General features: G+C 35.4%; 1 protein-coding gene across 4 annotated transcripts in view; it reads left to right on the top strand.

The window, feature by feature from the left end:
• LOC126752076 (neural cell adhesion molecule 1-A) overlaps window positions 1-15,358 on the top strand; it is a 30,614-nt gene extending 15,256 nt beyond the window's left edge. For all 4 annotated transcript variants that reach the window (XM_050462636.1, XM_050462635.1, XM_050462634.1 and 1 more), the window contains exons 6-8: window positions 1,200-1,352; window positions 10,488-10,976; window positions 13,062-15,358. In XM_050462636.1, coding sequence (XP_050318593.1) covers window positions 1,200-1,352; window positions 10,488-10,976; window positions 13,062-13,285 — 866 coding nt within the window. In that variant the 3' untranslated portion in view covers window positions 13,286-15,358. The remainder of the gene's footprint in view (window positions 1-1,199; window positions 1,353-10,487; window positions 10,977-13,061) is intronic.
• Window positions 15,359-15,487: the final 129 nt, after the last annotated feature.

Here is a 15,487-nt window from a genome sequence, read left to right as displayed (position 1 = left end):
TCAAAATCCAGTTATGATTAAAAATATATTCATATTTATTAAAAGTGAGGTATTTTTAAGTAAATTTTAATAAACAAATAATTTTTTGTAAATTTATGAAAACTTGTTATTTTTAGGTAAATTTTAATAAAAAACTATATTTTTTTAAGTGTATTACAACTTGTGAAAAATGTATTTTTAAGTGTTAGATTACAATATATTGTATATTAAGAGGTGGGTAAATTTTAAAAAAAAAATTTTTTTTTTTACACATTTTTAAACAATATAGTATAATATCTTTTAAATATTTACCAAAATATCTTTATCAACAACTTTATAAAATTCGTTCAATTTCCTACGAAATGTATGAATTGAGATATTTTTGCAAGCCGTTAGTTGGAAGCAATATATGAATTTGTCTGTCTAATAAATTAAAAAAATATGAAATTAAGAGGACCTGCCCGTTACAACTAAGAGCTCATGCTTGCAGAGATTTTCGTAGAAGTGTTCAAGAACCTATTTTTCAAAGTACCACAGGAAAATTTTTTTTATTTTTTTGGAACCAACCGAATATAAATACTTTTCGAAAATCAAGATTTAATACTGCAAACTTGATTTTTAAAATATTTTTTTTAAATACATTTTTTTAACCACCCTAATATACACATATTTATGTACATGTATTTCGAAAATCAAAACTTTTATTAATTTTAAAAATATTTTTTTAAATAATAATTTTTTTTTTGAACCAAGCCAAAGAACGAAAATCAATACTTAGTATTGCAAACTTGATTTTTAAAATATTTTTTTAAATAATTTTATTTTGTTTTTTTAACTACCCTAATATGTCTATATGTTTCGAAATTCAAAACTTAATATTTTAATTATTTTTTTTGAACCACCCTAATATAAGCATATGTTTCGAAAATCAAAACTTAATATTTTTATTATTTATTTGAACCACCCTAATATAAGCGTATGTTTCGAAAGTCAAAACTTAATATTGTAAACTTGATTTTTAAAGTATTTTTTTAACAATTAAAACCAAATATTTAATCTTTTCACAAATATTTTCAACGTTTATAAGCTAGATATTTGTATAGACCTTTATTATGCATTCATGTATATGTAAACATCTCTGTTTCAAATATTTCTTGTATTTAAAAAAGTTATTTTGAAAATTTCCATTTCAATTTGTTGCTATTTCTACAACACCACAGCCGTCAACTCAACCAAATACAAAAAACTCTCCGATGGACTCTTCATCAAGAATGTACAGCAATCGGATGCTGGTGAATACACGTGTCGTGCGATGCGAATCACACCAACTTTTGCGGATTCCGAACAAATTACGATTCTACTGAGGATACAGCGTAAGTGTATTCAATGGACTCCCAAAGCAAAACATGCACACAACCATACATACATATACATATGCAATTGGATTTTTAAAGTTGCTGGCTTGCATTACGATCACGTACACATACAATTTAATATAAACTCACACACTCTTACACGCACTACTATCAATACATATATTTTCCACATATTCATATATACATATGTACGTGTCAAATCCGTGCGGTAAGCTGTTCTTAACCGAACGGTGCTGCATGCAACACTGTGTGAGCGCTATGCTGTTTGTAGGGGGGTTAGTAGGGAAGACAAGTGAGGTTGTATAATAGCGGCTTTAGCCGAGTTAGCAGCGCATGCATTTAATTTACAGTTATTCGGTGCACTCACTCCAAAGTGTTGTTGCAGTGTCGACGGTGTTTGCCTACCCAGTACACATATGGGAGCGCAAACTTGCATTTAACTGCGCACACATACGCAAAATGAATGCATAACGTATATACATATGCATATACATATACATGTGTAGTTATGTATGGTATTGCAGGTATGAGCACCAGTTGGGTTCACGCGAAAGTGTTGTCTCTATTCGAAAGTATTTCAGCAGCGTAAATTTCCTTTCCCACATACGCACATACATATGTATGTACATGTACAAAACTGCTTGCATAAATGCTTGCATTTGTATGTATGTGTGTTTGTGTATGTTCGAATATTGACGCTCAGGCGGCACTAAAGTGCACTTCATTACGAAAACCGAAAGCGATGAATTCACGCACACTGCTATACACCCATAATGGCATATTGTATACGCATACATATGGATATTGCAACTCCTTGTGCCTTTACACAGACGTACATACATATGTATATATACCGTATATATTAATGCTTATTTCGTTAGTTTGTCTGCATGCACGTCGTTTCACCAATTTGTCTGCTCTAAACATTTCTATAAAGATATAAGTATATGTATTTGTGCTTATATGCGCTTAAAACTATCACACAGGGTGATTCGAATACATTTTTTGTAACCTGAACAGCGTATTCTTATATTAAGTTTGCCACGAAATTTATAACATCCAGAAGAACGTGACGATTTGTCTGTTTGCCGGCATATAAGTGAACTAGACTCTCGTCCTTTTCTTCCCTAGAAACTCCTTATTGGTCGAAATCGCCCATATCGGACGACTATGAAATATGGCTGTCATAAAAACTGACTGGTCCATAATAAGTCTTTGCATGGAAAATTTTTGCAACAGGGAAGGTTGTTTTTATTGTAGGAGGAAGCATCGAAAGCCGGAGTGTGGACCTTTAATTCGCAAACCTAATCTACTCCCAACTCATATCTCTCCCACGTGTGCCATTCGGAAGATTGCCTCTTTGTCTCGGGATCATACTCAAAGATCCATGAATCGTCACCTGCGATTACGTTATTTAAAAATTGGGGTTCACTTTCACACATGTTCAATTTTTCTTGGCACACTTCCACTCGCCGCAATTTCTGGTCGTTAGGCTTGCACCACTCACTGAAACACGTCGAGCGAAAATGTTTGTCCTGACTCTTCAGGTGCTCGGAGACAACTGACCAGCCGCTCTTTCGTTAGCTAGGAATGCCTTTACATTTAAAAAATCAGGGCATTGGAAAAAATACATGCTCAAAGTCTTCTATGCCCTCTACGTCGGACAGGACGAGACTAAGGTCGTGATGAAATCGGAACAGATAGCTTCTAAAGCATCCATGTCCACTCAGTATTTGGGTTAGGTGGAAGTCTAGGTCCCCATCTTGTCTATCTATCCACGAATGGATGTCCAGGATTAGTCTGTGGGTCCACCGTCTTTTGGTTGAGATTTTCCACAGTTGCTGCCAAATTGTAATGTTTTTGGTTCTTTCCTCTTATTTTCGCCTGATAGCTGGTCCAATCGTACGAATTCGTCTCCCTGGATATCAATGGGCGACATACTACTAGAACTTCAGCAGCGTCGCTTAATATCGTCGGAAAGCACTTGTTAGACGGATAGCAGTGAGCCTATGCACAGCGTTTATTTGTTTTGCATATGATTTTATATCTAGTGCCTGTATTCAGATTGCTGCTGCATACAGTATTATTGAACTCATTGCTTTTGCTATTAAAGCTGGCCGGCTGGAACGCATGCGGCCCCTTTTGATGAGCATTATATATTTTGTTTGCTCTACTCAAAGTATACGCCTCAAATTTTAGTTTGGTATCCATGACTCCCAGATACTTCAACTTCGACTGTGAGATAATTCCCTATGGTGCTTATGAGCAAGACTTCCGTTTTCTGCTCAGCCAACTCTAAACTCATGGTAGCAAACCATTGGCTTAGATTTCGGGTGACTTTATGCCACATATATCGGCCAATATGTGAGTTATCGTAATAAAATTGAGCATTCTCTCTCTTTTTCTTATAATGGTGCATCTTTGAGTGCTTAGAATGAAATGAAATTGGGTGAGAACTCGCCCTAAATTCGATATAACTAACAAGCCTTATGAACTTGAGGGTACTTCCATTGCTTTAATCCTTGCAAGTTGCAAGAGTATGAAATCTTCGGTTATACCCGAACTTAGCTCTTTCTTACTTGTTTCATTTTAAGTTTATTGCAAATAAATAATTATTATAATCGTCTCTGTTTCGTTAGCTGGTACCAAAACTAATCACCTTAGCAGGTTTTTGATATGCTCTAAACACTTTGTCGATACACAACGGTTTAAATTATTTTGTATAATATTTCTGTTGCCGCAAATGACTTGCCTGTAACTGTTTAGTTGTCATATCCCGTCTCGTCTCGAGGATTAGTTTTAATGCAAAACCTAAACCAACTTTCTGCTCCACAGTGATAATATTGACTCTTACCGGTCGCGATCTCTTAAGATTAATAATCATAATTGAACGTACTATCAAAAAACATAAGCCATTAGTAGTTTCCACAGGTTTTCCGACTAAAAAATTAATTCAAGACTCTATGAAACCAGTTCAACGAAGACAGAGTTACTAAAGTACGAGTCGAGGGTTTCACCAAACAGAATCCGTTAATTTTATAACCGTCAAAAGCAGTGGTGTGGATTTTTATGTAGTTAGAAAGATCAGTGAAATCACTTTAGAAGTTGCTTCGGGTAACATACTTAAAGACCCTAATAAATATTTTTCACTAAGCAACATTACCAGCTTTCCTTAAAAAGGTTTACATTAAATAGGAAATTGGTTCCGCCAAAACAAACAAATTTTAAACCACCCTGTATACTATATGAAATTCACAAAGCAGTGCAACTTTACTCACTGCACATTTGTATGTAAGTAAATACTTATATGTTTCAATATGGGTCTGTGGTAACTGTTATGATTTAAATGCAACTTGCGTCACATTCAACTTTTGTACGAATTGCGGTAGAGAAAGTTATTGCTTAAATAAAAATTTAAGCGAAATAAAAACTTTCTATGAGCACAAAACTTTTCTCCTCAAAATATGCATACACACATACTATGAATGTATTGTATATTATATAGTATAATATTTGCATGAATATGTTTAAAGCAAGCAATTTCGAAATGAAGAATTCAATTTGAAATGGTTCGAATAACCGCTTCGATTTAGTGTCGCACTCTAGGGATACGGAAGTCACGGAGGACCTAACAAGCGAAATTTGCATCAAGTCGCTTTTAATAAAACCGTGTTGAGAGATCTATATTTAGGTAATACAATCTTCAAAGTGTTTTCACTCTTCTTCTGTTGAAAATTCTTTACATTTCGATCAATCTCATTAGTCCGACGGTGGTCCTGGTAAACAAGGCACTGTTAGTTGATTAAGATCACAATTATTGAGGCATTCATTTTTCTATCATACTCCGTCTCCGACTCTAAAAACATCTCCTACTAAATCTTCCGAAAAGTTGATTGATCAATAAATTTGCCGACTAATGAAACTAACTACTTCTTTAAAGTGTCATTTTAGTTACCAGTCTTGTTCTTCCAAGCTCATACCTTTAATACACATTTCGGAATTGAGGTAATGATCCTACACGGAATTTGTCATAATAAGCAAAATTTTAGGTATTTTTCAATATTTATTTTGTCGCCATCAAAGTAATCCCAATGATTTTCCAGTCTTCGAAACACTTTTGATAAGCACTTTTTGGGATGGCCTTCAGCTCGTTCAGCGATTGGCTGAATACAGATTCCACGGAGCGTTAATTTCAGTTAGGAAACAAGAAAAATTCGCGCGGAGCTGTTGATTGATAGTATTCATTGCTTTAAAATCTGTCATAATCGTAGCTCGATGCAAAGGTGCATTATCAACGTCTATAAGCCATGAATTGAACTTCCACAATTCCAGCCGTTTTCGACGGATGTTCTCACGCAAACGCCTCAATACGGCCAAATAGAACTCCCTATTTACCGTCTGTCCCTCCCGAACAAATTCATAGGCAGCAAACCAAAAATATTTTGGTTTTGGCTCATTTTTTCTCCTCCATTCCGATGATTGTTGACTTGTTCGCATGTCAAACTCATAAACCCATGTCTCATCGGCAGCTATAATGCTTTCCATGAATGTGAGATCGGAGTTCGCATAATCAAGCATGTCCAAAGCGTCTAGTTTACGCTACTCTATTTAAAGAAAATTTAGCTTTATCGGGACGAGTCGAGCAAGAACGCCTTCCATACCCGAAATATCCTTCAAAATCATTCGAATGGACTCGCGAGAGATGTCGATCTCTTCTGAATTTTTAATACTTTCATCAGTTAAAGAGGTCGAAGGTCGTCCAGAACGAGGCATGTCTTCAACGATCTCTCGATCTTCCTTGAAGGCTTTGTACCCCTCGTAGGCTTGTGTTTTTGATAAAACTGTATCACCGTAAGCCTTTTGCAACATTCGCACTGATTCCTCGCACAAAATTTGGTTAGAAATACAAAATTTGAGACAAATTCTTCGTTGGATATTTTTATCCATTGTAAATATAGCAACGCACTACTGAGGTGTACCGACTTAAGCAGCTTCTATAAAAAACTGGCTCAATTGTGCTTGAAGCTTCATTGCATATTTAATGATCTTTATATTCTTATTGTGAAATATTACACAGATCTCGGTATGTGGAACTTAGTAGTTAAGAGTTCAATTATAAACAACTAATCTTTTAGATCAAATGGAATCGGAAAAGGTTTCTGGAATTGCTTTTAACGAAATCATCTAGCCAATCATTTTACAGAGCTCACAACATGATGTATTGAAGAATGACTGTTTTACGTTTTTCGGATTCCACTGAACAGTATGGAGCCTCTGGAAAGTAAAACCTGCCGTTTTTAAAAATCGTCCTCATTTTGCACCTTTGTTTTGAACAAATTGCAATAAAAGCTAAGTGAAAATAAGAACGAACAGTTAAAAACAGCATACCTAAAATCAAGAGCCCCGGAAGTCAATAGCCCTTACTTCTTTTCCTCTAGTTATTCATGTAAAAATGCCAATACTCAAGGCGAACAAATCATATTACACATCCCATGGTGTTAATGAATAGAGTCGGCCGAACAACTCCTCACATTTAAGTAATGAATAGAAAGTCTAGTGAAAATTGATCCTCTTTTGACAAACCAAGCTCTACCTACCCACAATTTTTGATTGGAAAAACCTTCAATTTTTTAACTCTTTTTTCTCTCCTTCTCGCAACACTTCAAGGCTCGTTTCCCCCAATAAAACAATAAAGGATTAAAATCAAATACCAGTGTAGTAAACATTATCAACTTTTAGAGCAAAAACAGCCCTACCAAATATGTATATTTGCCCAATTCATTTATCCTCAAATACACTTTTAATTGCTGGCAAATTTGTAGCTTCCTTAGTAAACTTCGAAAAGTGTGGATAAAAAATCGAAACGGATTTAGAAATATTGCTGTTTGTTGCTGAAGTATAGGGGGGCTTAACGTTGAACGAACGGATGAAAGGATCGACGGCCCAAACAAAGCACGGACGGATAGACGCTTAGCCAACATGCAAACAGCGCAGAGACAGGGTGGCGAGCGGCAGCAATGCCGCAAACACATTTACCTAATGAAATGAAACTGAAACTTTAAAGGCAAGCAGCTCTATACTTGCTTTGACATTATAAAGCGGGCGAGTGAGCGGGCGGTCGGTCGCTTAAACCTGAAGGAGAATGCGTAAGCAAAGACGCAAGTGAATATTTACTAAAGGCAGGCGATGGCGATGTCGGTGGCGGTGATGGCAGAGAATGGTACACCACTTCACTTTGACAGCAAAACGTATTTTGCATTCGCAGTGTGCACTAACTAACAAACACCCTGTAGCCCCTCCTCGCCACGAACTTCACCGACTGCAGCATTGGTTGCTGCCGTTCCAAGAAGACACTCCAGTGTAAGTGAAGCTGAGTTGTTGGCGATGTAGTATGGCCCTAACCACTATTCAAATTGATTGGATTGGGCGAAACGATATGTTACTTTGCCACTGCGTAGTACACTTCTAGGTAGGCAAGTGGATAGACATGTATGTATACTTACCTAAGTACGTATATGAACAAGTGGAACAGTTTCAGTTGCGGAGCAGTGAAAGTTCCGCAAAATGGGTGGAATTGCATTTTGGTGCTTGCAGCGAAAGTTTTTAGCAAACTATTTGCTGCAGAAGTTTTACATTAAATCCCCACTAGAAGAGAGCTGAAAGTTCAGGTTACCAGCATACATACGTACATATGAACTATGTATATATGATTCTTAGCTAAGTGTGTGCGCGCCTCTCGGGGCTGGTTAGTTGCATAAGCTGGAGAGAAATTTAAATAACCGGGATTTTGTTAAGCTAAGCGACTGACTGACTGTCTGGCTGTGTGGTGCTTCTGATGCGCCTAAAAGTCTCATTCACAAACGTATTGCAACATTAGGGTGTATTTATGTATTTTTGAAAATGTATTTGTGGATTGGGTGAGCTGTGCCTATGGTATATCAGACCCTATCATCATCAGAAAACAGTTCAATATTGTTACTTGGGAATTTTATGTTACGCGAATGAGCTCTGAGTCTTTAGAGTAATTGCTACTCCCCGTCAGCTGCTACCTTTTTGAAAAGATAAATCGAGTTCGAGGTCCTTCATCTTCTTCTTCTTTACTGGCGTGGACACCGCTCACGCAGTAGCTTACCACAGAGTGCCATTTGTTCTTCCTTTTCGTTGTTTGGCGCCTATTGGAGATTTCGAGCGTAGCCAGGTCCTTCTCGACTTGATCTTTCCAACGGAGTGGAGGTTTTCCTCTACCTCTGCTTCCCTGGCAGATATTGCGCCGAATACTTTAGGTGCTGGAGTGTTTTCGTCCATTCGGACAACATGACCTAGCCAATGTAGCCGCTGTATTTTGATTGGCTGAACTATGTTCTTGTCGTCAAGGTTCTAGAAGCATTAAAGCGGCTCCAAGCGGATGATAAATTAATACTCAAAAATTGGCTAATTCCACAGATCTTATACAAATACCATACAATACAGATCTTATATTATACCATGCTCATGCGTTGGTATAGTATGGTATATAGTTCAAGTTCGAAAAGAGTTAAATATGTATAAGTCGAGTTCAGTCGTCGGGAAGTCGGGGTATCTGGGATCTTTTTGCCCTACAAACGTATTATTAGACCACTTTTACTGTTGTAGTTGAACCTTAAGTGAGGTGTTCAAGGTTTTTAAAGGGTGGACTTTGTTTCATTGCTATAAAGACATCATATTTCTATGAAATTAAAAAAAAAATGGCTTCCCATTCTAAAAATTGAATTATTTAGAAGCTCTAAGGTAACTCTAACAATTCTATAAAGACAATTTTTTTCAAACGATACTGTTCCTACTATTGTAGGTAGTAAGCGAAATGCACTGAAACGGGTATTTCATTGCTATAAAGAAAGCCCATCCACTACGAAAAAACGAAAGAAACAAATTTCACTTTTTTCCTAATAATTTATTGTGTTCCATTGTTAATAATAAGTGAGAATCTTCGATTTGGCGTTGAGTTGGTGTAGTGAGAAAGCATTTCTGGGGTTAATAAGGCTCATGTATCCAAAATAGCTGTTTTCAGCTCAGAAGTCGTATTAAATGGACGATAATCCTCGTAAACCTTCCTTACCAGCCATTTCCAGTTGTTGCTGGTCATTCCAAAAGATTTTTATGTTGAAGCCTTTCGTTGACCTGCTCATCTGGATTCTTGCGTTGTCTTGTTGAAAAAAAAAAGATTTTTGTGGATGACTGTGTATATAGATTCGCAGATTTGCTACTTACAATTCTTGGTACTCGAAACTATTCCTTCGGCAAGAGGGGAATGCTAACGGTACTGTCCCAGAATTTGAAAATGCGCCCCATACCATAAGTGAACCTCCGCCGAAATTGCGCTTTGAAAAATATCGCGGCTCTTTTCGTAAATCTCTCCAGTATACCAAAAAGCCGTCTGGACCATCAAGGTTGAACTTTCTCTCAACGGAGAAATCACCTGAGATTCAAAATTTTATTTTTTGAATCTTATCTGTCTTTATTCATGTGATTTCAGACAAAACTAAGACGAAAGATTTTATGGCATGTTTTCAAGAGAGGCGCTTTCTGCATTTGCTCACGTAGAAAGTTAGGATTTCGTTTCACCGCACGCCAAATTGTTGAAACATATCAAGAAATTTGGTTCTCTCTTTTTACTTCTTCAATTTGGGAGTATTTTAAGAGTGATCATTACTTAACAGTTATTTGGGAATCAAAAATTCATTCCGCTAGACAACAAGTATTTTAAAAGCTCAGTAAAAAGCTAACCCTAACTAAAGCGCAAAAGCACATAAGCATCTGTGAGGGCGTTTACAGCCTTGCATTTAATAAAATTCAAAAATCAGCTAGCAAACTAACCAAAATATGCACAAGCTACACTTTTACAACTACAAGGCTAACACATTCGCCGCACACACATACATGCATACCTAAACACATATCACACCATAGAGTGGCGTATGCACATATCCTGCGAAACTCACCTAATCATATTTACAGTTCTCTTGAAACTAGCATTCAATTCATTTAAAACCGACAACGTTCTTTCTTTTTTGTACCACAATATCGCATCGCATTGCAACGCACAACGCTCCACAACCACCTCCACTCGTTTACTTTTCACTTTGTCGATATTAGATAAGCCCCATTGGTTCGATAATGACACTTCATTGGTGCAATATGCGTACATCGGCGGTATGGTGAATATATCATGTGATGCGATGGGTGAGCCGCCACCTTCGTTCACCTGGGTGCATGAGGGTCGTGCCATTACCGGACGTAATTATCGCATTTTCTATGCCGATTATGGTTCAACGCTACAGATACATGTCCGAAATGAATCACAACTCGGCGATTATAAGTGTAAAGTTGCCAATCCGTTGGGCATGCTGGAGCGCATTGTTAAGCTGCGTAAGGGCCAGAAGCCGAGCGGACCGACACGTTTTCAATTGCTGCGCGCATTCACCGATGGCTTCGACCTCGACATCCGATCGGTGAAGTATTCGAATGTTGAGGATAATATGCATACGTACGGCTATCGTGTGCAATATATGAGCGAGGGGGATTTTAAGCATAGCGCGGGCAATTGGAGTTATGCAAAGCATAAGGATTTTCACTTGCAACGAGGTAAGTGCTGCGTGTGCCCTAAGTGCTAAGTGAATGCAAACGAGGTAAAATTTTGAAAAAGAAAATATCTACATCTTTCTTTTTACAAGGTTTGTTTGGAGATTTTTTTTTCATTTGATGTAATAAATATTTTCTTAATTATTAAAATGTAATTCAAGCATTTATTATTGAAAGTCTTCCGTTGTCTGAGTTTTATTTTCTACGCATGCGAGTATTTCCTTTTGTTTTTATTGGTTTTATACAAAACTCAACGATTTTAAGTTGGTTTCGTGTTTTATCAGTAATCTCTATTATAATATATGAACTTATGAGACGGCTCATTCAACATTAAATCAACGAATTCAACCACGCACTTTTAAGTTCCCTGAACTCATCTATTTATTTGGCAAACAGTGTATCCTTAGAGACGTTGTTCTGCAAACCGAACGTTTTCAAGTGCGACGAAAGGAGTAAGTAGATACATAAAATAATCACCGAGGGCTCTAGTGAAAAAGTGTATACTTTTATTACTAGGTAGATACGAATAATTGTCGATCCATATTTTCGAAGAGTTTTCCATAAAAACGTTTAAAGCCAGTCTTTTCATAGGGGGATTGAAAAAACATGAAACACGTATTTGTGCTAAGTCTCTATGTGCTAAGTCTCTATAATAGGGTTAATTTCGAGTGTTATATCCCGACAATGTCAAAAGTAACGAGTGTTCAAAGTAGAGATAATTTTTTCAAAATCCGTTTTTTGACGCTTGAGTCATGTCAAAGCATACAAAATGCAAAACTGAAGCCGCTGAGCCTTCCCAAGCGACATTGCTGCCCTCTATGGGCTGTTGAAAAGTTCCAAGAAGATCCGACGTTTTTGAGCCAAACTTTGTTCAGCGATGAAGCCCATTTCTGGCTCAATGAGTTTGTAAAGAAGCAAAATGGCCGCATTTGGGATAAACCTAGATTCAAGAGCTGCCATCTCATCCAGTAAAAAATACGTTATGGTGTGATTTGTGAGCCAGTGTCCATCAAATGATGTTGGTGAGAATGTAACCGTCAATGGCGATGCCTGTAATTGAAGCTTGTGATCTCGGCGACATTTGGTTTCAACAAGACGGTGCCACTTCTCACACATCGCATTGATCAATGGATTTATTGAGAAAACACTCCGGTAAGCAGATAATTTCACGATTTGGGCGGTCGATTGGCCACCAAGATCGTGCGATATCACACTGTTTTTTTCATTAAAACGCTAGGATATCTCAAAATGGATCTCCTTTTGGATTAGAAGTTATAATGATTGACTGATAGTAGATTAATACTACTCATTATATACTGAACAGAATATATTAAGTTTACAATGAAGATTATAACACCAGAAGGAAATGTCGGAGACTTTGATCTATATGGTAAATGATCAGAGTGACAGTCGATTTAGCTATGTTCGTCCGTTTATCTCCTCAGTTAGCGGCTCTTGAAAACAAACTTTTTTCCCCATGAAACTGCTCTTTTGTCGGCATGGCCGATAACGGACTATTGTAGATGCCATACAAACTGACCGATCAAAATAATGTTGTGGAATTTTTTTTATTTGACAATAAATTTCCACGAAATTTTAAATAATTATTGTCCGAGCCAACTCTACAATCTCCGAACAAATTGTTTAAATCGTTAATAAGATAATTAAGTTAAAAATCTTCAAAAAATATATATTGAGTGAAATAGAGATATAGAGGTGGATAGGGATGACAGCGTGGGAGAGGGAAAAAGAGCAGAAGAGAGAGAGAGAGGGGGGAGAGTATATGCGTAGAAAGCGGTAGATATACATAGAGAACCAGAAAGAGAAACATATCATAACCGTCAGTTAAGATCTTTTCGAAACTAATATTATTTTATTATTTCAATTACATATTTATTTTTATTGTGCAATTTTATTAGTTGGATTAAATTATAATTCCATTAAATCCAATTTAAAATTTGTCAATACAAATGAATATCAGCTATAAAATACCACATTACTTAAACTTTATATTCATGTCTTGTCTTTTATCACAACTTCTCTTCGCACGCTAACGCCATCCACCCACACACACACACACGCACACAGGTGGACGCTTTGTGCTCGACGGCTTGGACCGCAACACCACGTATTTGGTACGTGCTGCAACGCGCAATCTAGCTGGTCTTAGCGATTGGAGTACGGTGAAAATTTTCGCAACACTAACAAATTTCGCTCGACGAACCGTTACGAATATTATCTGGCAAACATGTTTAGTAGTTGGCTTAGGATACTCACTTAGTGAATATGTCAAATTTAGTGCGTACGTTTAAGTTCGATGCAACAACACCGCTAACACATACATATGCATGCACACACATACATATGTTGGTAATTGTGTTTTTGTATGTAGGATTGAACATATACATACAAACATACATACATCCATATATAGTAAGTCACTCTAACAATTCAAGCCTTCCTCTCTCCTATTTCCCTCTCCCAAAATGCTTTACTTGTTCTTTAGCAAATGATTGGTAAAATACATATGCATACATATACATATGTACATATGTGGTAATAGGGCCTTTAGTGAGGTGAAATCTCTGTTAAAAAAATATTTGATACACACTACTACATGCATAGTTGTTGAATGTTTACGATTATTGAAATTGGTATGAGTATGTATGCAGGTATGTATGTAGTTAATTCTGTTATATTTTTATGTACCTGATTTGTTTTGAATACACTGCATATGTACTTACATATAATGCGTTGTAGTGGACACTGATTATATTTACTATACATTTTATGGAAGTGTTTACAAACATACATACATTTTAAAAAGTTACACTGCTTTCAGATTCTGTGATAGATTTAGCAAATTTATTTATTCTTGCCAATTTTGGTTTTGTTGTTTTTTTTAAAACCCGAAATTTCGGAATTATTAAATCGGGATTATGAAATATTACTTTCGGGATCCCGATTTTTTTACTTGCGTAGTTTAAGGTTTTTTTAAATATTACATTTCGATAATTTTTTGTTAATAATTGTAAAGGTATGTAATTTTAATACCGAAATTACGGGACTGCTAATTAATTTTTTCGGCAGCCTGGTTTTTTTCCTGGGTTTCAAATATTTCATACTTGTACATTTCAATGATTATTATTAATAATAATAAAAAATATTTTAATCTCAAAGTTTCGGGATTTTTAAATATTAATTTCGGGATCCCGGTTTTTTGGGAAGTTTAGGGGCTTTAAATTTAAATGTAAATATTTTTTATTAATGCTAGTAACACTAATTTTAATACCGAAATTTCGGAATTTTGAAATATTACTTTCGGGATCCCGATTTTTTTCTTTGCGAAGTTTAAAGGTTTCTTAATTTTAATTTTGAATTTAAATAATATTTTTATTAATAATAATAGGGGTAATCTTAATACCGTAATTTCGGGAGTGTTATCATTTTTTCGGCATTTCATATATATTTCTTACTTGTATATTTCACTGATTTTTACTAATAATAACAGAGAGTATTCTAATCTTAAAATTTCGGGATTGTGAAATGTTACTTTCGCGATCCCAATCATTTTCCTTTACAAATTTACTTAGGACTTGAAACTATTAAAATTTATTGATTTTTTATTAATAAAGTTAAAAATATATTAATCCCGAAATTTCGGGATTCTGAAATTTTAGTTTCGGTATCCCGATTTTTTCTTTTGGTAATGTTTTGTGTTTTTTGAATAATATAGGCTATTGAATTTTTTAAATATTTTTTTATTTCTTAAATAATTTTTTTAATAATATAGTTTTTAGCATTGAACATAAAAGTTTTTATCAAAACAAAAAGTTTTTACACTATAGTTAGATTCCTATAGTAACTAAGCTATGCTTACGGTGTTGCAAAATGGGCGCAACAATAATTTCATATGCAACCCTGCAAGTCGGCTTTAAAACTCTTTGTATCCTTACGAAAATTTATTTCACCTTTTTTCCTTCCAAAATTTAATTATTATTCTTATATATGTATATATATTTTTTTAATTCTTTATCACCACTTTTTCCAATAAAAATCATTGACGAGTATTTCACATCGTTTTTGTACTTTTTTAAAAGAAATTCTTCAAGAATTTCCCATCTGTGTCGTAAAAAGGAAACAAAGAAATATAATAGAGAACTTGAAAGATTTTACTAAGTAAGTGCATAAGTCCAAATTGAATGTACACACACAAAACTAAATGAAGTATGATTATCGTGAATTTAAACTGAAACGATTATTGTAGCTTAAAATATTTAATATTATAAAACAAAAAAAAAATTAGTTAATATAAAATAAAAAAATGCGCAAAACTAAAAACCAACTAAATAAAACGAAATATAATTCCAATGAATGTGTGAAAATTGTTGTTTTACTCAAGTTTTTGGATTCGAAATATCTACTTATGTATATATATTGTGGGCTTCGCCGGCTGATTTTGGTCCCCAAAAATGCCTTTAGATCCACATAACATACACACTCTTATAGAGAAA

The sequence above is a fragment of the Bactrocera neohumeralis genome, chromosome 3 (assembly GCF_024586455.1).
Source record: "Bactrocera neohumeralis isolate Rockhampton chromosome 3, APGP_CSIRO_Bneo_wtdbg2-racon-allhic-juicebox.fasta_v2, whole genome shotgun sequence".
Lineage (NCBI taxonomy): Eukaryota > Metazoa > Arthropoda > Insecta > Diptera > Tephritidae > Bactrocera > Bactrocera neohumeralis.
The sequence above is the reverse complement of the archived record's forward strand: the minus strand, read 5'-3'. Positions and strand labels throughout refer to the sequence as shown.